This window comes from Tenebrio molitor, chromosome X (assembly GCF_963966145.1).
Source record: "Tenebrio molitor chromosome X, icTenMoli1.1, whole genome shotgun sequence".
Classification (NCBI taxonomy): domain Eukaryota; kingdom Metazoa; phylum Arthropoda; class Insecta; order Coleoptera; family Tenebrionidae; genus Tenebrio; species Tenebrio molitor.
The window spans coordinates 1,042,258-1,063,914 of NC_091055.1; the positions used below are offsets into that span (position 1 = coordinate 1,042,258).

At 35.3% G+C, this 21,657-nt stretch overlaps 3 protein-coding genes and 1 long non-coding RNA gene across 6 annotated transcripts in view; 1 reads left to right on the top strand and 3 right to left on the bottom strand.

Moving 5' to 3' along the window:
- Window positions 1–2,176: 2,176 nt before the first annotated feature.
- On the top strand, window positions 2,177–4,220 carry Sc2 (trans-2,3-enoyl-CoA reductase Sc2). Its single transcript, XM_069061615.1, has 6 exons — window positions 2,177–2,614; window positions 2,707–2,863; window positions 2,948–3,390; window positions 3,439–3,655; window positions 3,709–3,901; window positions 3,978–4,220. Exons 2-6 carry the CDS (start codon window positions 2,852–2,854, stop codon window positions 4,103–4,105), a joined length of 993 nt encoding a protein of 330 aa, XP_068917716.1. The 5' UTR covers window positions 2,177–2,614; window positions 2,707–2,851; the 3' UTR covers window positions 4,106–4,220.
- Window positions 4,221–4,713: 493 nt separating this feature from the next.
- Window positions 4,714–5,966, bottom strand: LOC138140498 (pleckstrin homology domain-containing family J member 1-like). Its single transcript, XM_069061616.1, has one exon. The coding sequence runs from the start codon at window positions 5,790–5,792 to the stop codon at window positions 5,130–5,132; it is 663 nt and encodes a 220-aa protein (XP_068917717.1). The 5' UTR covers window positions 5,793–5,966; the 3' UTR covers window positions 4,714–5,129.
- Window positions 5,967–6,240: 274 nt separating this feature from the next.
- LOC138140496 (very low-density lipoprotein receptor-like) overlaps window positions 6,241–21,657 on the bottom strand; it is a 61,536-nt gene continuing 46,119 nt past the window's right edge. For 2 of the 3 annotated variants that reach the window (XM_069061612.1, XM_069061614.1), the window contains 11 exons: window positions 16,204–16,326; window positions 16,031–16,153; window positions 15,745–15,971; window positions 15,427–15,691; window positions 11,187–11,438; window positions 10,228–11,102; window positions 9,267–9,465; window positions 9,109–9,180; window positions 8,839–8,951; window positions 8,624–8,779; window positions 6,241–7,041 (listed from right to left, as the gene is read on the bottom strand). In XM_069061612.1, the coding sequence (XP_068917713.1) occupies window positions 6,997–7,041; window positions 8,624–8,779; window positions 8,839–8,951; window positions 9,109–9,180; window positions 9,267–9,465; window positions 10,228–11,102; window positions 11,187–11,438; window positions 15,427–15,691; window positions 15,745–15,971; window positions 16,031–16,153; window positions 16,204–16,326 (2,450 nt within the window). In that variant the 3' untranslated portion in view covers window positions 6,241–6,996. The remainder of the gene's footprint in view (window positions 7,042–8,623; window positions 8,780–8,838; window positions 8,952–9,108; window positions 9,181–9,266; window positions 9,466–10,227; window positions 11,103–11,186; window positions 11,439–15,426; window positions 15,692–15,744; window positions 15,972–16,030; window positions 16,154–16,203; window positions 16,327–21,657) is intronic. The other variant, XM_069061613.1, reaches the window with a different exon arrangement.
- On the bottom strand, window positions 19,163–19,671 carry LOC138140499 (uncharacterized). The gene is made up of 2 exons (XR_011162519.1): window positions 19,497–19,671; window positions 19,163–19,432 (listed from the first exon to the last, which is right to left on the bottom strand). It is a non-coding gene; the product is annotated as an uncharacterized lncRNA (long non-coding RNA).

Genomic DNA, 21,657 nt, shown 5'->3' on the forward strand with positions numbered 1-21,657 from the left:
TTTTTTGTTTTTTTTCGTGTTCAAAAATGAGACATATTTTTTCTCAAAAAAAAAAAAAATTTGGGAATACTTGACACTGAACAATAATTGTGTCAATTTGGCTTTCTGTAAAACAGGACATGGGTGCTAGTATTGTGGTTATTAATTTGTTGCATGATTGTTGCTTGTTATGTTTCTCAAATAACAGCTTCCTTTCCACGATGGGTAAAATTGATATGGAAAAATTACTAGCTTTTCCAAAATACTTTTTTCATTTGTGAATTTGGTAGTTTTGCTTTTGTAAGTGTAAAGTATAATAAAATGTTTTGTCGCCGAGCACGAATTTTTTTGATATACTATATTGGCAGAATGAATGCACTGTTGGATATTAGATAAGATAATTCGATATATTTATTATCAACTATTATAACTGCTTTACTAGTTGTTCTATTATAAGATGATTATAGTATTTTTTTAATATGTCTTGTACAAAAGGTATTGATGAAGAAAAATTCAGTTGTGGTTTTTGTAATGGCAGCTATAACTTTTATTGTATTATAAATGGAAGTAATTGTAAATGTATGCTTTCAATTTTGTAAGCTGTAAAAATGTAGTGTTCTTCCTGGGATACATTATTCAGTCTTGATAGCCTCTTACTAGACAGATAGTCCACTAGTATACTATAAACACTTGATTGTTATTATTTTTATACACTTTTTTAAACCATTGTAAATGCCTTCTATTTACCCTGAGTTGTAAATTTTTTATATGATCCCTGTTTTACAAAAATAATGTCATAATTTTTGCACTTGATAAAACTTTAATGAAAATTAAGTGGTATTCTTTCCAAACCTTCCGCTATCCAAAGTTATCTTCCTATTATTTTTTGGAAGACAGTTTTATTTTTATCACTCGAGCTACAAAAAAATTCTACTTAATTGACCCATATTTTTTTTGGGTTTGGCGCGATCTATATGTAATGTTCGATAGCATAGTTATTTTCCTAACGTATGCGGGAAATTTTTTCCCACACTCCCGCTTCGCCGTCGTGTTTCAATCTAAAAACCTCGCGCTGTAAAATGTAGCCTACCGCATTTATAATGTAAATAACTATTTCTTAATGATTTTACAGATAAAGTTTAGTAAACAATTTTTCTTAGATACACTGACCGGCACAAAAAACGACTCACTTTGAATTTTATTAATATAATTAAGTAATTCATTGTCTTAGACAATTTTTTTGATATCATGTATTGATAAGTGTTATTTAAGTTATTCTTTGCCAAAGAATATTCGACAAACAAAACATTAAACACAGCAAATAAAATTTTAATGAAAAAAAAAAAAAGTAATTGTAAATTTTCATAATTTGAACAGCATTTTGAATTAGTATTTCATCAAATTAAATCTTTTAATACAAATCAACCGACAAAAACACAACGTGGAAGTAACGCAAATTTTCTAATAATTTATTTAAACAAAACAATTCGGTTGCCATGGTGACCATAGCACCCCGATCATTGAAAATATCCCAATTTAACTATAATAAAGAAAAATAAGCACAAATATAATTTCAAGGTCATTTATTAAAGAAATCATAATGAGTCGTTTTTTGTGCCGGTCAGTGTATGTATTTTTTTTTTAAACAAAAGAACATTTTCACTTGCAAATATTTCCAATTTAACTTAATTCCATCCCGAATGAGATACTTCTGAAAACTATAACAAATCGATTGCCGCAAAAACGCTTTCAAAACAGAGTGACAAAACCTTACTATGAATGAAATAACCGAAAAACATTTTAAATATACAGAGCTGCAAAAACGTGTAAGAAAACTAAGAGTGAAAACCAAGTGAAAGGAAAACTTGAAGCAAAAACTTAAGAGTAACGTATAAGTATGTACTTAATTCATTATAAATGTGCATCTTAGGCGGCTAATCAGCCATGGAAAGCTGATTTTAGTTTGGCAACTCTGATTAAAGACCCGCATCTAGTGTTTTGTTTTGTTGTCCAGTCTTAAAATATGAAATACGAATTAATTTGTATTTTCCGTGTAATTTATCAACAATAAACAAATTTTAAGCAAGAACGTATCCTTTTAAGATTAGACGCGGGGGCCAGTCCGCTGTGGGCAGTCGCTCGGCTCGGGCTCGTGTCCGAACCAGTCATTCCATTACTGTCATTTGTCAATGGCTAGTAACTTTTTTGGTGAGAAAGCTAAAAGTGCATGAGTGATCTGTGATTCACACTTCTATTACCTCCTAGATGCACATGGAGTATATTATGCAATTTTAATATACCATTTCATTTTGTATAAGATTTTCGGATGAGGTTTTATTTCATTTTTAATTAAATCTCAGAATCTATTGGTCGTACAGAAATTTTTATAGAAAGGATTTACCTAAAACACCTTTACTCAGCCAACAACCATCGAAAAGCAAACATGTAGATGAGCTTCCTTCTAATTAAATGGTGACCAAGTGAAAAAAAAACGTTTAATGTAATGCAAAACGAAGCATTGTTTGCGTTCCCACATGCTTAATCGACAATTTTCTATAATTTCGTTGTCTTTGTTCTACGAGTGAAGTTCCACCGAGCGCATCTTTCTCTAATTTGTTTATCAGCAGGTGGCCAGGTAAGTTCAAAACTCACCTTAGATTAAAAAAATATCTTCGGCGGTGTAAAGTTCATTTTGTTGTATTAATAACGATATTTTATTGTCAATAGTCAGAGCGATTCCATTGATCGTGACTTGCGGTCGTCGAATTTAACAAAAAATCACATTCAAAGTTGAAGGTTATGTTAATGTTCTGTTGAGAAGTCCTTCAAGTTTGATTTTTCCTGGCGGTGTTTAAATTAATTCAACTTCACCATGGCTTTGGAGGTAAGTTTCACCGTAAAACAAAGCGTCCATTTTTTGCCGAAATTATGCAAATCTTTTTACGAAATGACTTGCATTTTGTTTTAGTTAGAAGTGATAAAAACTTCTGGAAAACCTTTAGGAAAAGTATCCGTAACAAGTTCTTCGACGGTGAAAGATTTGAAAAAAGAAATCGGGAAAAATTTCAGACTTCCGATTGAAAGACAATCGATACGGAACGGACCAAAAGGCAAAGATGAAAAAGACAATCAACAAATCAGCAAGCTAAGTCTCGAAAGCCCAAATACAATTTACGTGAAAGATTTAGGGCCGCAAGTCGGTTGGGACACGGTTTTTTTTTTGGAATACGCCGGTCCGATAGTCCTGTATGGGGCCCTGTTCCTGCTGCCACAATGTTTCTACTCGAATAAAACCATAATCGAGGGGAAAGGAGCAGATGCCAAAAACATCTTTCCATTTTACATATTCCCAATTGAACTTGTCAACAATATATGCGGGGGCACCACTATCAAAGTGCAATACACTGCCTAGTACGTCGTATTTTTTCTAATGTTACTTTTTTCTAATGTTTTTTTTAGTTTCGCCGGAATTTTGTGGACAATCCATTATGGCAAGAGAATTTTAGAAACGGCTTTCGTGCATCGATTTTCTCACGGCACGATGCCGATTTTCAATTTGTTCAAGAATTGTTCATATTATTGGGGATTTGCGGTTTACGTGGCGTATCACGTAAACCACCCTTTGCATACGCCTGTGCCGACGTGGCTCTTCGCTTTGGGCACGTTTATTTTCATCGTACGTAACGTGCCGGATCTTTGCAGTTTTTTTTACTAACGAATTACTTTTAGTTTTGTGAAGTTGGCAATTTAAGTATTCACATTCTTCTAAGAAATTTGCGTCCGGAGGGCACTACCGTTCGCAAAATTCCAGTACCAGACGCTAATCCCTTCACAAAATTGTTTGACTTCGTGTCCTGTCCGAATTATACTTACGAGTTTGGCTCGTGGATTGGCTTTACTTTATTAACCGGATGCTTGCCTGGTAATTGCTTTCGCTTAACATTTACATCGTTCATTTTTAAACAGAACGTGTATGATATTTGTGACGTATTTTCCAGCACTAATCTTCGCCCTGGCCGGCTTTTACCAGATGACCATCTGGGCTATTGGTAAACACAAGAAATATCGTTCCGAGTTTCCTAATTATCCAAAGAAGAGGAAGTCGATCGTTCCATTCCTTATTTAAATCATTTTGATACTCAGTTGGGTTTTGTGGAGGAAATTGTTTATGAACTAATTTCATATGATTTGTTATTACCTATTTTTTTAAAGTGGTGTTTTGAATAAAAACGTTTCTTGGATCTTTGGAATTTATTTTAAAATGTCATCGTGGTCGTGATCAGCTGTTTTTTTAATTATTAAATCTGTTCGCCTAAATACACTGACTGGCAAAAAAAACGACTCATAATTTCTTTATTAAATGATCTTGAAATTATATTTGCGCTTATTTTTCTTTATTATAGGGATATTTTCAATGATCGGGAGTGCTATGGTCACCATGACAACCGAATATTTTTGTTTAAATAAATTATTAGAAAATTTGCGCTACTTCCATGTTGTGTTTTTGTGGATTGATTTACGTGTCAAAAGATTTAATTTGACAATACGAGATACTAATTCAAAATGCTGTTCAAATTTTGGCAATTTTTCATAACAAAATTTTTTCTAAAATTTTTTTTCCATTAAAATTGTATTTGCTGTGTTTAATGTTTTGTTTCTCGGATATTCTTTGGCAAAGAATAACTTAAGTAACACTTATCAATACAACCTTATATAAAAAAAAAAATTCTAAGACAATGAATTACTTAATTATATTAATAAAATTCAAAGTGAGTCGTTTTTTGTGTGGGTCAGTGTATTTTACATAAGCAAAAAGTAATATCTACTACACAAAACAAATACAACAGCTAAATTGAATAAATTAAAACAATATGTCTACATAATTACATTAATAATTGTGTCATTTTATCGTTAATCGTATAATTTATTAACTGATTAATTATATAACAATTACATTAATTATGTAATTTGACCTGAGTTGTTTAATCTACACAAATACAAAGCACGAGGTGATTGAATCATTTTTGACTGTTACATTTTAAGCTAACAATTGCACTTGATTTGCTTCGTTAATTTACATATCTAGGCAAGATTTACAATGACGAGAGAGATCTTTCAAAGCGCTTAAAAGTGCAACTAAGGCTTAGAAACTACAAATCAATTAAATTGTCCACCGGAACACTGCCAGTTTTTGCAACAACTTTGGTTTCTGTGTAGCTACTCTCAAAAAATGTAGAACTTTCCAGATGACTGCAAAACGTGGATTTTTTTTCTTTGTTTTTCACTTTTTTAATTTCGACGATTTTCGCTTGAGTACCGTTTGAATTTTTGTTCCTCATGTAATCTAGAACCGGATCCTGTCCGGTTTTCATACTGATCTTGGTTTTTAGAATCACAAACTGACATCTCCAATACTCATATGAGTGCATTTTTAACATCGACACCCACCGATTGACGTCGTCCTCGCATCGACACGAAAAAATATGTTTGGCTTCGTTATCTTTGAGTCTATCGTTTACTTTGAACGTGAGCGAAAACGCAAATGGAATTCCTTTGTGGGGTCTTTCGTAGGCCACTTGCGCGTTTTCTAGGACTAATACACCGAGGGGTTGTTGTTGTTGTTCTTGTTCGCTACCGTTGACTCGATAGTAATACAATAAATTAACTATTAATTTAAAATGTCTTTCTTTAAATGAAGGTTGTTGGTACCAATCCGACCAGTCCTTTCCTTGGGGCTTCATATGATGAAGTATTCCTTCCAAGTCCGGCTTACTTTCACCCACTGTCACCAACTCTTTATCGTTAAATCTCATTTTAAATTATTTACAAATTATCACAGTTTCACTGGAGTTATTCTAGGTGTTGGATATAACGTTATCCTATTCTTGGAAACTTGTCCAAGATTACATTGTTTTAGATGAATTAAAATTAATACAATAAAACATAACCTAAATCTATGACGTTTCTTTCAAAACTAATACCAACCGTTATTAAGCAAAGTCACTAACTTTTGAAAATCCAGCCATTTTTAAAGAGCCCACATAATTTTAAGAATCGGCCACATATTTAGTTTGTAAAAAAATACATTAACAAAAAGACATTGATAGTTATTTAGATCTCTTTTCGTTTCTGACCTTTAAGTTCACAGATAAATCTTAGGTAATCGTGAATATTTATTTAAATGCGGTAGTTTTCTTTAGGATTTTTTTTAGTAAAGGTTTATGACATGTTAGCGAAGTAGATTAAATAAAACCACAGTGATATTATATTGTACATATATTTGAATTTGAATAATTACACAAATAAAACGGAAGTTTAAGATGTGATAAATAATCTACACATTAAAATGTAAATTCCTAGAAAATTGAAAAGAAATACAAACAATATAATCACAGAATTTTAGAGCTATATTATTATGTATGACTGAAATATACAACTTTTTACATTTTGATTTTTGCAGTAAAATATAGTTTACAAGCATAACATTGTGATGTAATAAATGATTTAACAATACAAACACTTCTAAAAAATTTAATATATACAAACGTGGTAAACGAAAATAGATAAATAAAATATCGAGGTACGAATTTGAAAAACAACTTAATATTCAAGAAATTATGACTATTAAAAATTACAATTGGCTTAGATTAGTTGCTAATACATTTCTTTGGACAAATTAACCATACCTCTCAAATCTCACACACTTTCACCCTAATCGTTAAAATCCCATTTTTCACTGAGATCACAAACAAAATATTAAGAAATCGGCTTATAAATAATTTTGGCTCTACTGATCAATCTAATTCGGTTGTCGTTATTTTTTAACACAATTTAGTACATATAGTTTTTAACATGAAACTGGAATTTTAACAACACACTAAATATGTATTTAGTTCTTTTTTGCGATGGTACAATAAATACACATCTATACAAACAGAAAAGTGACTTTTTTTCAAATAATTTGTCTTTAATTTCACTGTAATAATTGAGCACTTTGAGTAAAAAAATTTTCACTGTTTAAACATTGTCATTTGGGTTGGCACCTGTCAGAGGCTGTTGTGCCTGAAAAAGAACGTACATTCAGCAAATTGAAAAAAAATTATCGAAACAACACTACCGCTAAAACTTCTTACTTGGTGACAATTCTACAAAAAATGCATTCCTTACAGGCAATTAAATAATAAGGCAATGTTTGATGCGAACAAAACAAAAAGGAATAACTCCACAGCACAGACTCTTTAAAATGACACTTTATAATTTGTTTAAGCCGCTCGGGAGTCATCCTTCACCATCCAAATGAAAACTTCGTCTGTGCAGACCGTGCAAGTCTTGACCTGACTTGACTTGACCTTCGGGGCGAGTCTACTGTTTTATGAAGAATTTAATTTGATTAAAAAAAAATATGGCGTACGAAGCCGAGATCCTGTGTTGAGTAAATGTTACTAACGCTGGCCTAAAATATTTAATAACCGTCGAGTAAGTGTTAAAACATGATGAATGTTACATTTGAGTTTAACTGCTGGATTAAATTGTTAGTTTTAGCACAGGTAGTCCTCTTTTAACGCAGTAAATACGTTAAGGGAAAAATCTACATCCCACAATTATTTTTATAGACGTATACATATTCGTGTATGAAAGAAAGAATGCGTTCGCTTATTTTCGCAATAAAAACAAATCAGTTGTGACAAATTAATTACATAAACGAATGACACAACCACTACGTTTTTTCGTTGTGAAGAGGCAAAGATAGGATTTCGGATGTGAATTAGATTAAATACGAGAACCGTCTGCAATCAAGAAAATTCGTTAAACGAGGATCACCTGTGTATTTTAATTACTGCGTCAGACGAAATTTCGTTTATTGAATGGTACATAATCGGCCATAGGTTTAGCATCGGGTTACATCTGTTAAAACAAAAAACTCTACAAAAATGGAGATACTCACCAAGTATCGAATTCATGACGCGTGAAACAAAAGAAAAAATACTAACGATATCTGAATGATGCAAATGGTTAGAGGTGACGTACAATTCTTTATGAAAGAAAGCAGTTGCTTCGGAAGCAAATGATTTCTTTAAACAAGCATTTGCTATTATATTAAGATTACAACTAACGGACTGTTTTTATATATTTATATATACAACAATACAACAAGTTAAAGCACACATACATAAAGTTTAACTACAAATGTTATAGAAGGTGTAGTAGTTTTTTTTTTCTTTTTAATTAACATAGCTTAAAATAAGCTATTTTATGTTGGCACAGCGTTTTTATCAATAAAGTTGATTACAAAAATATTAGTTTGCAATCCAATTAGAAGCTAATACTGATGGACAAGAATATTACCTATTAGTAAAAATGTTACGCTAATAACACTTTTGAGTCTCAAGTGCTTTAATCTTCACTTATTTTAACCTAGTCAGTAATTCACTTAGATTTGAGCATGCCTTTGTACGAAATTGTTTGAATCCAAGACAAAAATAAACATTCTGCAATGCTGTTGCTTTCAGTTCTCAATGATTATTAAAAAAAACGTATGAATGAGAATCTCATGCAATACATGAATACTGAATATGTTAAAAGTCATTTAATGGACTGATTATCTGGATGTTATGTTATTATAATCCAACGTGAGAGCCCTTACCTCTTCACCCACCGTACTCAGATACGGCCGAGATGCAGGATATTGATTTTTCTCCAAGGAAAATTGATCTTCTGTCGTCTTGCGATACACGGGATTATCGAAATTCATCGATGTCATATTGCGTTTCAGATATTTCTTGTAGAAAATGTACACCACCTGAAGCAGAACGAACGCACTGAAAAAAAACGACAAAAATCCACGAACAAAATACTTACGAAACTAATAATGAATATTACGGCTAACGTCACGACGATCACGATAATTGCTATTGTACCGTCGTCAGTGGTTTCTGGCATTGCATTTGTGGGATGCGATTTATTGGTAGTACCTAAAAATAGATCACGATAAAATAACGAAACTGACAAATCGCGGAGAGAAAGGAAAGAAACAGGCAGAAAAACAAAGAGTGTGAAAGCCAAAGAGTGCCGAAAATAAAGACCATCACCAACAAACAAAAAATAACTCCAAAACGTTTTTGTACTCACTTTCTATGATAATATCTGACATTGTCGAATAATCTGTATAAGTTATTGAATTTACGGTGGTCGTTAATGTTTCTGTTAAATAAATACAACAAAAATAAATAAAACAAATCAAACAATATTTTAAATGATGAAATACAGCCGGCATGACGCAAACTTACCGTCCTGTCTGCACGTCAGTCCGTCTGGTGACATTTTCAAATTTTCCGGACAAGCACAAGATATACGCGGTGATCTAGGATTGATCTGAGGAGCAGGCAGGCAAAGGTGCGAACAATGACCGTTCACAGCTTGGCAATGATTTTCCCCATCTGGCTGACGATAAGGATGGTAGACGTGGATTACCATTGGGTTTTGTATCTAAAAACGACAAACGATCGAGCGTACAACTCTGTTTTTCGTTCAATTATGCAATAAATACACATTTCCCAACAAATAATGTTGCACCATTTACATAACAATCTGATATTTGTACGATATGATCAACAAAAAGACACAAGGGACAAAAAATCGGAGACAAAACTTCTGAAAGCGGGTGGAGAGGTTTTGCCGAAATTCCAACAAACCACGGTAAACCCACCTTGTCTCAATTTTCTTCGTTCCCCTTTCGAAAATACGACTTTGTCGTGACCATTTGGTATTTTCGAGTGATAACCATTTAAAAAATTAAATTCACGTAATGTCACAATTGACAACTGACAGTTCGTTACGCTGCATGTTTTAAAAATCTGTTTTTCACAGCCGCCTTTTATTCTTTTTATTTGTCATAATATATTGTTCTATGCTTCGTAAATGGATGGAGTATCAAGATTGTGACATTTTTTCATACATATGTGCAAATCTTGATCATTTTGGAGCACAGACACAGGCGTACGCACTTACATTAAATTAATAAACAAAAAACGTCAAAATGACAGGAGTCTCTTGATTTAAACATCAAGTCTGTCAAAACAATTTTTCAAAAGTATTACCAACCTAGGAAATTATTTTTTTTAATTTGCAAAATACAATTGTCAATTAGTAATTTTTCTTTTGGCCCTCGAAATAAAAATAATTTTGAATGTAAACCTTTTCGGTGACATTTCGAATAACTTACTTATGCGAGGTGCGACGCTTACTTACCATGTGCGAAGCTGTTACCGGTTGAACGTCACTCCCTGTGAATTTGTTGGCTTTGAAAACCCCCGCTTTGTCCCAGTCAGTCCAATAGACCCAATCTTCGAAGGTGGTAATGGAAAATGGATGTCTTAAAGCATCTGGGGAGAATAAAATGAGTCTCCTATTCCTTCCATTATAATCGCAGGACGAAATCACGTTGAGTTTGGCGTCCACCCAATAGACCCGTTTCTTGACCAGATCCAGAGTGAGACCGTTCGGCCATTTGACATCGTATGTGACGATAGCTTGCCTGTGCGATCCGTCCATTCCTGATCTCTCGATTTTCGGCTCGCTTCCCCAGTCGGTCCAGAACATCCACCCTTCAAGGGGATTGAGCGCGATCGCCCTGGGTTCTTCGAGTTCGTCTTTGATCAGGACTTTTCGCATTTTCCCGTCGAAATCGGCCAGTTCTATTGTGTTCTTTCCCGTGTCCGTCCAGTAAATGTGGTTGTAAATCCAGTCGACTGCGAGACCGTCCGAAGTAGTTATGTCATTACTGATCACGACGGATCTTTCGTTTCCCTCATCAATGGGAGCTTTGTGTATCTTTTTATCCGTGACGTCACTCCAAAAGATCATCCCGGTTCGGAAGACGAAATCCAGTGCGGTCGCCGAATTCGTATCGTTCACGATGCTGGTCATCTCGTGATGATCCAGAGATATCTTCCGGATGTCGCGTCGCCGGGCGAAAAGAAGGGAAGCGTGGCCTTCGATGGCTTTGCATTTGGTCAGGTCGCGTGGATCCCGCATGTAACCCGCTTGGCAATCACATTTAAATCCGCCTTTATCATTGATGCAGATCTGCGAGCAACTGCCCGGGATCTCGCACTCGTTTATATCTGGAAACGGAAAAGACAAATTTTTCAACCACCGCTAAATCCCATTTCACCTTCTCGATTGCGAACGAACCGGATGAAACTCACCTTTGCAAGTCCTGTTGTCTACCAGCTTGTAGCCATGGTTACAATCGCAATAAAATGACGACGGAGTGTCGACGCAACGCTGTGTGCAACCTCCATTATTTTCGTTACATTCATTAATCCCACACCGACCAACTGGCTCGTCCTCGCCGTCAGGACAATGCTGACGCTTATCGCAAACTTGGGATAGAGGTATGCAATTACCACCGCCACAATCGAACTCCGTCTTGGGGTCGCATTTTGGAATCGGGGCACCTGTCAACAACGTAATTAAAAGGTTAAATCTCGAGCTTTAACTCTTGACCCGACAGACAACTGCACCTCATTCTCAAAAGCAAATGCGTGCCAATACATATTTCATCACCTCCTGATTTCAACCAGAAAAAAAAATACACGCAAATCACAAACGTGAGATATTTTGTTGTAAAAAAGTATTACAACCAATCCAGTGATGTTAGAACTTGTCTCTTTCGGTACTAGCAGTGAAATTGGTAATCTGGCCAGGTTTGCCGCAGGGAACAAAACTTCTGAGAATGTGTGAATTCCATGATGGAGAGGTTATGTCGAAATTCCAACAAACCATGGTAAACCAACCATTTTCTTCGTTCCCCTTCCGAAAATACGACTATGTCGTGAATATTTGGTGTTCTCAAGTGATAACCATAGTTTTTAAATAAAATTCACGTAAATGTCAATTGATAAATGACAGTTCGTTACGCTACAAGTTTTCAACAATTTTGTTTTTCGCAGCCGTCGCTTTTCCCTTTTATTTGTCATCAAAAATTTTTCTACGACTCGTCACTTGGTAGACTCAAGAGATTTGTGACGTTTTTTCATATATTGCAAATCTTGATTATTTTGGGGACAGACTTACCTACTTGAGCAAATTAATAAATAAAAAAAGTCAAAATGACAGTTTTTGTGCACACCGGTGTCTTGATTTAAAAACATCAGGTCTGTCAAAACGATATTTAAAAAGTATTACCAACCTATGAAAAACAGTCATCAGTGGTTATAAAATTGATAGTTACGGAAAATAATCGATGATGCTCGCTATCGACTCACGGTAAAACGGTATAGAATTAAAAAACTATATATTTTTTCAAAATCTGCAAAACACAATTGTCAAAAAGTAGTAAACTACACTACACGAAAACACGCAAACCACAAAAAATGTTTTTTTTTCAAAAAGACACGTTTCGGAAAGTGCACACCCGTTACGTAAAACAGAGACTTCATTCTTAGATCGCTGTAGATTCTTAACGATGAGACATTTTGTCGTAAAAATTACAACCAAACTGTTATCGCTTCATTTTGGGAAACCAATCCACTTGATGTTAAAACTTGTCTCATTCCGTACTAGCAATGAAATTGGTGATCTGGCCAGGTTTGCCGGAGGGAACAAAACTTCTGAAAATGTGTGGAGTCCATGATGGAGAGGTTATGTCGAAATTCCAACAAACCATGGTAAACCCACCTAGTCTCCATTTTCTTCGTCCCCCTTCCGAAAATACGACTTCGTCGTGAACATTTGGTGTTCTCAAGTGATAACCATATTTTTTTAAATAAAATTCACGTAAAATGTCAATTGACAAATGACAGTTCGTTACGCTGCAAGTTTTCAACAATTTTGTTTTTCACAGCCGCCGCTTTTCCCTTTTATTTGTCATCATATATTTTTTTACGACTCGTCACTTTGTAAACCCGAGAGATTTGTGACGTTTTTTCATATGTTGCAAATCTTGATCACTTTGGGGACAGACTTACCTACTTGAGCAAATTAATAAATAATAAAAGTCAAAATGACAGTTTTTGTGCACACCGGTGTCTTGATTTAAAAACATCAGGTCTGTCAAAACGATATTTAAAAAGTATTACCAACCTATGAAAAACAGTAATCAGTGGTTATAAAATTGATAGTTACGGAAAATAATCGATGATGCTCGGCTATCGACTCACGGTAAAACGGTATAGAATTAAAAAAATATATTTTTTTTTCAAATTTGCAAAACACAATTGTCAAAAACTAGTAAACCACACTACACAAAAACACGCAAACCACAAAAAATGTTTATTTTCAAAAAGACACGTTTCGGAAAGTGCACACCCGTTACGTAAAACAGAGACTTCGTTCTTAGATCGCTGTAGATTCTTAACGATGAGACATTTTGTCGTAAAAATTACAACCAAACTGTTATCGCTTCATTTTGGGAAACCAATCCACGTGATGTTAAAACTTGTCTCATTCCGTACTAGCAATGAAATTGGTGATCTGGCCAGGTTTGCCGGAGGGAACAAAACTTCTGAAAATGTGTGGAGTCCATGATGGAGAGGTTATGTCGAAATTCCAACAAACCATGGTAAACCCACCTAGTCTCCATTTTCTTCGTCCCCCTTCCGAAAATACGACTTCGTCGTGAACATTTGGTGTTCTCAAGTGATAACCATATTTTTTAAATAAAATTCACGTTAATGTCAATTGACAAGTGACAGTTCGTTACGCTGCAAGTTTTCAACAATTTTGTTTCCAAGCCGCCCCTTAACCCTTTTATTTGTCATCATATATTTTTCTACGGCTCGTCACTTGGTAAACTCAAGAGATTTGTGACGTTTTTTCATATGTTGCAAATCTTGATCATTTTGGGGACAGACTTACCTACTTGAGCAAATTAATAAATAATAAAAGTCAAAATGACAGTTTTTGTGCACACCGGTGTCTTGATTTAAAAACATCAGGTCTGTCAAAACGATATTTCAAAAGTATTACCAACCTATGAAAAACAGTCATCTGTGGTTATAAAATCGATAGTTACGGAAAATAATCGATGATGCTCGCAATTGCCCCACGGTAAAACGGTACTGAATTAAAAAACTATATATTTTTTCAAAATTTGCAAAACACAATTGTCAAAAAGTAGTAAACTACACTACACGAAAACACGCAAACCACAAAAAATGTTTTTTTTTCAAAAAGACACGTTTCGGAAAGTGCACACCCGTTACGTAAAACAGAGACTTCATTCTTAGATCGCTGTAGATTCTTAACGATGAGACATTTTGTCGTAAAAATTACAACCAAACTGTTATCGCTTCATTTTGGGAAACCAATCCACTTGATGTTAAAACTTGTCTCATTCCGTACTAGCAATGAAATTGGTGATCTGGCCAGGTTTGCCGGAGGGAACAAAACTTCTGAAAATGTGTGGAGTCCATGATGGAGAGGTTATGTCGAAATTCCAACAAACCATGGTAAACCCACCTAGTCTCCATTTTCTTCGTCCCCCTTCCGAAAATACGACTTCGTCGTGAACATTTGGTGTTCTCAAGTGATAACCATATTTTTTTAAATAAAATTCACGTAAAATGTCAATTGACAAATGACAGTTCGTTACGCTGCAAGTTTTCAACAATTTTGTTTTTCACAGCCGTCCCTTATCCCTTTTATTTGTCATCATATATTTTTCTACGACTCGTCACTTGGTAGACTCAAGAGATTTGTGACGTTTTTTCATATATTGCAAATCTTGATTATTTTGGGGACAGACTTACCTACTTGAGCAAATTAATAAATAATAAAAGTCAAAATGACAGTTTTTGTGCACACCGGTGTCTTGATTTAAAAACATCAGGTCTGTCAAAACGATATTTCAAAAGTATTACCAACCTATGAAAAACAGTCATCTGTGGTTATAAAATCGATAGTTACGGAAAATAATCGATGATGCTCGCAATTGCCCCACGGTAAAACGGTACTGAATTAAAAAACTATATATTTTTTCAAAATTTGCAAAACACAATTGTCAAAAAGTAGTAAACTACACTACACGAAAACACGCAAACTACAAAAAATGTTTTTTTCAAAAATACACGTTTCGTAAAGTGCACACTCGTTACGTAAAACAGAGACTTCATTCTTAGATCGCTGTAAATTCTTAACGATGAGAGAGTAAAAATTACAACCAAACTGTTATTGCTTCATTTTCGGAAACCAATCCACGTGATGTTAAACCTTGTCTCATTCGATACCAGTAATGAAATCTGTGATCTGACCAGGTTTGCTGGAGGTGACTAACGGGAGAGGGACGACAGGATTATCCAGATATGCCGGTGCATGTCCAGATTTAGGTGTCACATGGCGACTCCATTGTTTGCATTGTTCAATGATCGGGATTACACCGTCACCGACGGCCGTTCGATTTCACAACACGCGTGGTCATCGATGATTAAGCAAACAAAAACTCACCACAGTTGAGTTCGTCGCTGCCATCTGGACACTCCGGATGTCCGGAACAGTGCAAATGTCCAGCAATGCAGGACCGATCTTTACATTGGAACTGATCAGCCCTGCAGGTGATATTCTGGCAGTTCTCCAGCGATTCGTCCGATCCGTCTGGACAGTCTCGCGTACCGTCGCACAGCCACCCTTTGTGTATGCAAGTCAGATGGTCTCCGCACTCGTACTCTTCTGACAAGCAGAACGAGCTCGTGGCCGCGACTTTGGGACAACCCTGCAAAACCCGCGCTCAAAACGCTCTCCTCCTCGACTCCTCCACCTCCATACCTGTTCATCTTTACCATCCACGCAATCATACTCGCCGTCGCACCTCCACTTCGCCGAGATGCAAAACTTCTCGGCGCACTGGAACTCCGAATCTGCGGAGCAAGTGACAGGCGGGCAATCCTTCTCGTCCGAACCGTCTCCGCAATCGTCCTCCAAGTCGCAGACCCATCTCTTCTGTATGCACTTGCCGTTTTTACAGGTGAACTCGTCAGATCTGCAAGTTTCATCTGAAATCATTTTAGAGGGTTTTGTCCGGATTTGTCGTCGGGATCGGGTCAGGTCTTACTGCACGCTTTCTCGTCGCTGCCATCCGAACAGTCGGCGGTGTCGTCGCACATCCACGTTAGAGGAACGCACTCGCCTGATGCCGAACGACATGTAAATTCGTCAACACCGCAAACTTTTTGCTCTAAGAGAAAATCGGTAAATTCATGAGGAAAACTCGACCACGAGACTTACTGCAAACGTGCTCGTCTTCGTCGCTGCCGTCGTTGCAGTCTTGTTCGTGGTCACACTGCCAATGGTCGGGGATGCACCGACCGCTCTTGCATCGGAACTCGTTCTTCGCGCACGTTGCATTTTCTGAAAAAAAAAAACAAACTTATCAACAACGGTAAAATACGTGTTGTTATTTCCCTTCACTCGTTTCAGTCTTTTCCATTTGTCTTTCTATCACAACACACGATTAATTCTTTAGGTGTTATCTATCACTTGCTGAACAACAACTAGTTTGCGAAATTTTAGATTAGGCCAATTTACGAGCTGAATAATAATAACAGAACCGTAAAAAGATAAATCTGGTGATTATTAAGGTGTATTCGAAAATCTGAAGAATTTTCGCTGAAACTTTTTTAATAAGACAAGTTTTAAACATCTCCCTTATTAATGAAAACATCTGTTTGCGAGACACTGTTTTGAGGCTTAATCTCCCCTTTGACGATGACATCGTTACACAAGTTGACTGAAAACCATTAAAAAAAAAACTGTAATTGGATATTTTGTGTATCCAAATGGCGACAATTTAAGTGTAATTGTTGTGCGAAGTAATATCTTCGTTGCATAATATCTTCATCGAGGAGACATTTTCTAGGTTCATCGCCCCAATAATGAATCATTTTACGCTTAGCAACAAACGTGAATAAACTAAATTTTGATAATTAAAAAAAGAAACAAACACACAGGCAGATTTAAAAACTGACCTTGCCAATATTCAATAAAGCTCTGTTTCAGATTCAAATACATACATATCGTTTATTATCTACGAAATGACGCTCAAAAATATCGCTCAATTGATATCAAGGTGTTAATAAACCGAATTTAATGGTAGTTGACACCACAGGTCAACTCAATTCGAACACGGATTTAAGATGTTTTTCACCATCCCGAGATAAAACCAAAGTATCAATGTTACAAAATCAATTAAAATTCTGACCCTACAATCAGAATTTTTTCCCCTCGTAAATAACAACGGTAAAGTATTTTCGAGACTTGTGAAATATCGCGGCTCTCAAGAGATATCGCGCTTGTCAACAAAACGAAATTTTTGCCACTTTCCAATGATGCATAAACGAAGCGCAAAGCGAAATAACTGTGGGGTGTTAAAAATGTCATTCGATGAAAAATGTCTGAACGATTTTTTAAATATTTACAACCCGTTTTGTGTTAACCCGCCGCGAAAATATCGTTTTGGACGAGTTGAAAAACACGTGGATGTTCCTTCACGCTTTTATTCGTCACATGATACAGTTATGTACATATTATTCGGCCAAAAATAGCCTGATCCTGTGGTTATACAGTTGCCCAGTAATTTGGAAGTTAATGGATAAACCATACGAAACACTATGATTACGAGGATGTGAGATATATTAGGTTTACATTACGAGTAACTTGATTAACGGACAAAGGTTCAACGCTGGATTCGCAAGGTAATTAATTAATCATTATCTTGGAGTGATGAAACGGCCGTACGAGTCGATGTTTTGTCATGTATTACTTATTACAAACAAATACGATTGAACTAAATACGTTGGAACTTTGAGGGATGTTTGTGTGAAGTTTGGTCCACGCTTAGTTTGTTTAATATTGTATTACTGGTTGCCTACACCAGAACAAATTTTATTAGTAAAAAGAGAAATTACGGGATTGTAGTCGTGATTCAAATATAAACTAAGACAATTTCTATCTACGCGGACAAAGTTTAAATAATTCGCGTTATTAAAGCGACTGCTAGTAAATTAATTGGAGTCTCGAACCAAAACAAAATCAATTTCGTTTGAGACCTTCATAATACATAATTATATGAATGGCAAGTTGAACATAGTATTTTAAGTGTTTTAAGTTCGTTGTTAAAAATACAAAATACGCCATTTTAGGCGAAAATTTTCGAAGCAATTAAAAATTAAACAAATTCCTGTCACGTCCTAGACAAGAAGTAATATGTTCTAATAACCATGAAAAGGTTGGAGTTCAGGGAACGCGGACACATTTCAAAGGCTTATCTGCGGAATGGTTGCAGAAGTCTGATACTGTGTCCAACTGACAGCCTCGACGGCATTATAACAAAGATAATTCTAATCTATCCGTGCTAAAAAAAGAAACTGGACAGGAACCCAAATTGGTTCGCACTCACAACTGTGCCATTCTGATTTTAAAAATAAATCCAGTGTAATTTTGATATGTACGTTGCTTCGTATTGGCAACGACAAATCTAACTAAAACAAAACAAATAATGACTGAAACGGGGCACAATTAAGAAAAAAACAAAAAATGTCAATTACACCGCTGATAAAATCGTTCAAGCGTGTCCAAACATCACTCGCATTATAATTAAAATTGCTGAATAAATAAATATATTCAAAAGCTGGATTTATAATTGCGAATAATGTAATTAAGTAGACGTAGCGCCACTTCGAACGTCATAATACAAAACTTCAACGCATAGTAATGAAACGTTTCCACGTCTTAATAGAATTATTTTATCTCGCGCACTTTCTATTCGGCTTCATTTTATCTCGTCCGTTCTTGTGGCAAAAATTACGTAATTATGCCTTTAAAGATTTTAATTACAATACGGGCTCGTTTGAACCGAATTATTGAATTAAGTAACACAATCAATACCTTATCCCCACGGAAAAGTTCGTAATTAACACCACCATCGTCCTGAATTTTGTCAAAACCATTGGGGTATGTGCCGCGATAAATAGTCAAATCCGATATTTTATTATGACTGGGATTTTTGTTACCTGTTGTTCACTAATGAATTGAAACGCTCAGTTTACAAGTCAAAAATGGTCCCACGTCGTTTTATTTGCACCTTGGGAGTGTCGTCTCTGATAAATTACGATTTGGTACATCCATTAATTTGGCCGGATTTTTGGTCAATTATTCGCACCAACATCATGGCAAAAATTATGCCCTGTCCGTTTACAAACCACATTTTTATTTATACAAATATTACTGAAATATAACAGAAGTCATGAGGCCTCATGATTGATTTTGTTTCTGTTCATGTATGGCATTAGATGTCAAAGGTTATTTATTCAGTGGGTGGAGAGAATTACATATTTCCTTTGCAAAAACAGTTGTTCTTGTTACAACTAATGAACAAGACATTTTCTGGTTTTCTTAGTGCTGCATGATGGTTTTATGCATTCATTTTTGAGGTTAGGATTTTGGAAGATTATTGTTACTGTAAAAAATCCACATTGCAAATAAGACTTTACGAAATAAGGATGAAAAGAAACTTTACTAACGTGAATTAATTTTCATTCTGCAATCCTCTTCGAAAATAAGCCATTACAACAAATGTTACGCCCAGCACTACAAACCATTTTAAAAAATAAAGCAACTTTGTGTTTTTATTGTCTTTGGGTTTGTCACACTTACTTGAATTTGAAAACGGGGCATGCCAACATAAATTCAAATGTGTTGCCAACCTAACAAAAAATCTAACATTTAGTTACTTACTACTTTAAATTATCTTTAAATTATTTATTGATAATTTCATTTACAATAATGTTGATCAAAGCGTGGTTATGTATCAGAAAAAAGTGTCAAACCATACCGATTAAAAAGACGACCTGCGTTTGTGGAAGAGAAAGAAAACCACGGCCAGCTTGGCCAGAAATTTTTTGATCTTGTAAAAAATCGATGACGACGACTGACATGTCACTCATGTCAGTACCGTTGTGTTACATATTCGAAAAAAAAACTATTATTACGCCCACACACGTGTAACGACTTTTTTAAATTCAAAAGTAAAACTCAGCTTCTATTGATCTGGATATTTCTCGTCGTCATCAAACACGCCTCTAAAGTTGAAAATTGCAAATTTAATTTTCTCGGCTGTTAATTCACACAAAGCGATGACATTCCGTGTTTGTGTATTCTTCCTTTCATTATTTATTCAAAGACGTTGAAATTTTTTTTCGACGGCTGTTGAATAAATTTTTTTATCGGGCACCATTTGCGACGCTGTAGTATTTGCTCCTTCGAGTAATTTCGTGTAAACCCACAGTGGCAAACTTTGGACATTATTGAACTACACTAACTTTGGTCGAACTTTTTTTTTAGGGAGAACACCCAACGATGAAAGTTGGGTACACCCTCTTTCTAACCGGAATACAATCAGTCTCCCAAACCACGACAATTCTGTGCTGCTCCCTTCGTTGGTAAAGTGACCGTGTTTGCAACTCCAACAGAATTATATAATTAAAGGGAATGGAGTTAATAGTTAGCTGGCTGCAACTTGCTTATGTTGGGTTTAAATTGCACCAAACGAAAAATAACTGGATAACCGACTATGTAAAAGCTATTCCCATCAAATCAACCAAATTAAATTTAAGATTATGAGTGGTTCGATTCGATCGTGTTGCTTTAAATATGCATTGTTAAATTTTTCATTTTTGACTGTTTTATTTTTTATTTTTCACAATAATACAGCAGTAACAGAAACAGACGACTCAAAAATATCTCTAACCAAATTGAAGTGTACAATTTGTACAGGATTCGTCGGCTTATTTTTGGAACCACTCCATCTGTTGGGACATCACCAAAACAACTTAAAATTATTAACAAATCCAACTCCGAAGTAATTGAAGGTGCTTTGGGCCCATGATGATTATTAGGTGTTGTTTTAAAGGCAGTGCTAAATTAACAAAGTTGAAACTGCTTTAGTTTACGACTGAAGTTCACTAAAGAGGAAACCAAATTATGTAAGAAAAATAACAAGAGAACATCGATTATTCAATATTTAGAGAGGGAGTACTCGTGCCGACATCCCGCAGTTCAGAAAAGAAACAACATAACATAACCACAGAACTCTGCCAATGTTATGATTCCATTTTACAGAAATGCTTTTTTTTTAATACATATTGATAAATTACTTTTTCCTGTCTTCTATTTAAAAGATATTCAGTTTTGCAAGAGCTGCTAGTGCAATGGACAAAATAAATGTGTGAGCGTGTGCGTTCGGATGCAAGAGTAATAAAGTAGAGAGATTTTCAGATATGAAATTTTTTCGAAGTGTGACATCTCCGCCGTTTTCCAAGATAGAATTTTGCTTTGTCAGTTTGATAAATAAATCTTCGGTACCGGTTAAGTTTGTTAGCCTTTTTGTTTGAGTCTCACGTCCTCCTGACACGGATGTTATTGTATAAAAATTGTAAGTTCGTAAGTATTTTTCCAGGGTGTGTTTCAAAGTTCGCCAAGTTAAAATACGCCAGCTCCAAGTCAATATGAAATGTTATATATTTAAAAAGTTTTAACACCCTCATATGTGCCGGCCGTGTCATGCAACTGCTCTCCCCCGATATTAACATTTACAATCGCGTGCGATTTCAATCGTAAATTGAATCTGTAATTCATTACGGAAGTGACTGGCGGAAATCGACTGAAATTCTTTTGTACGCTTAT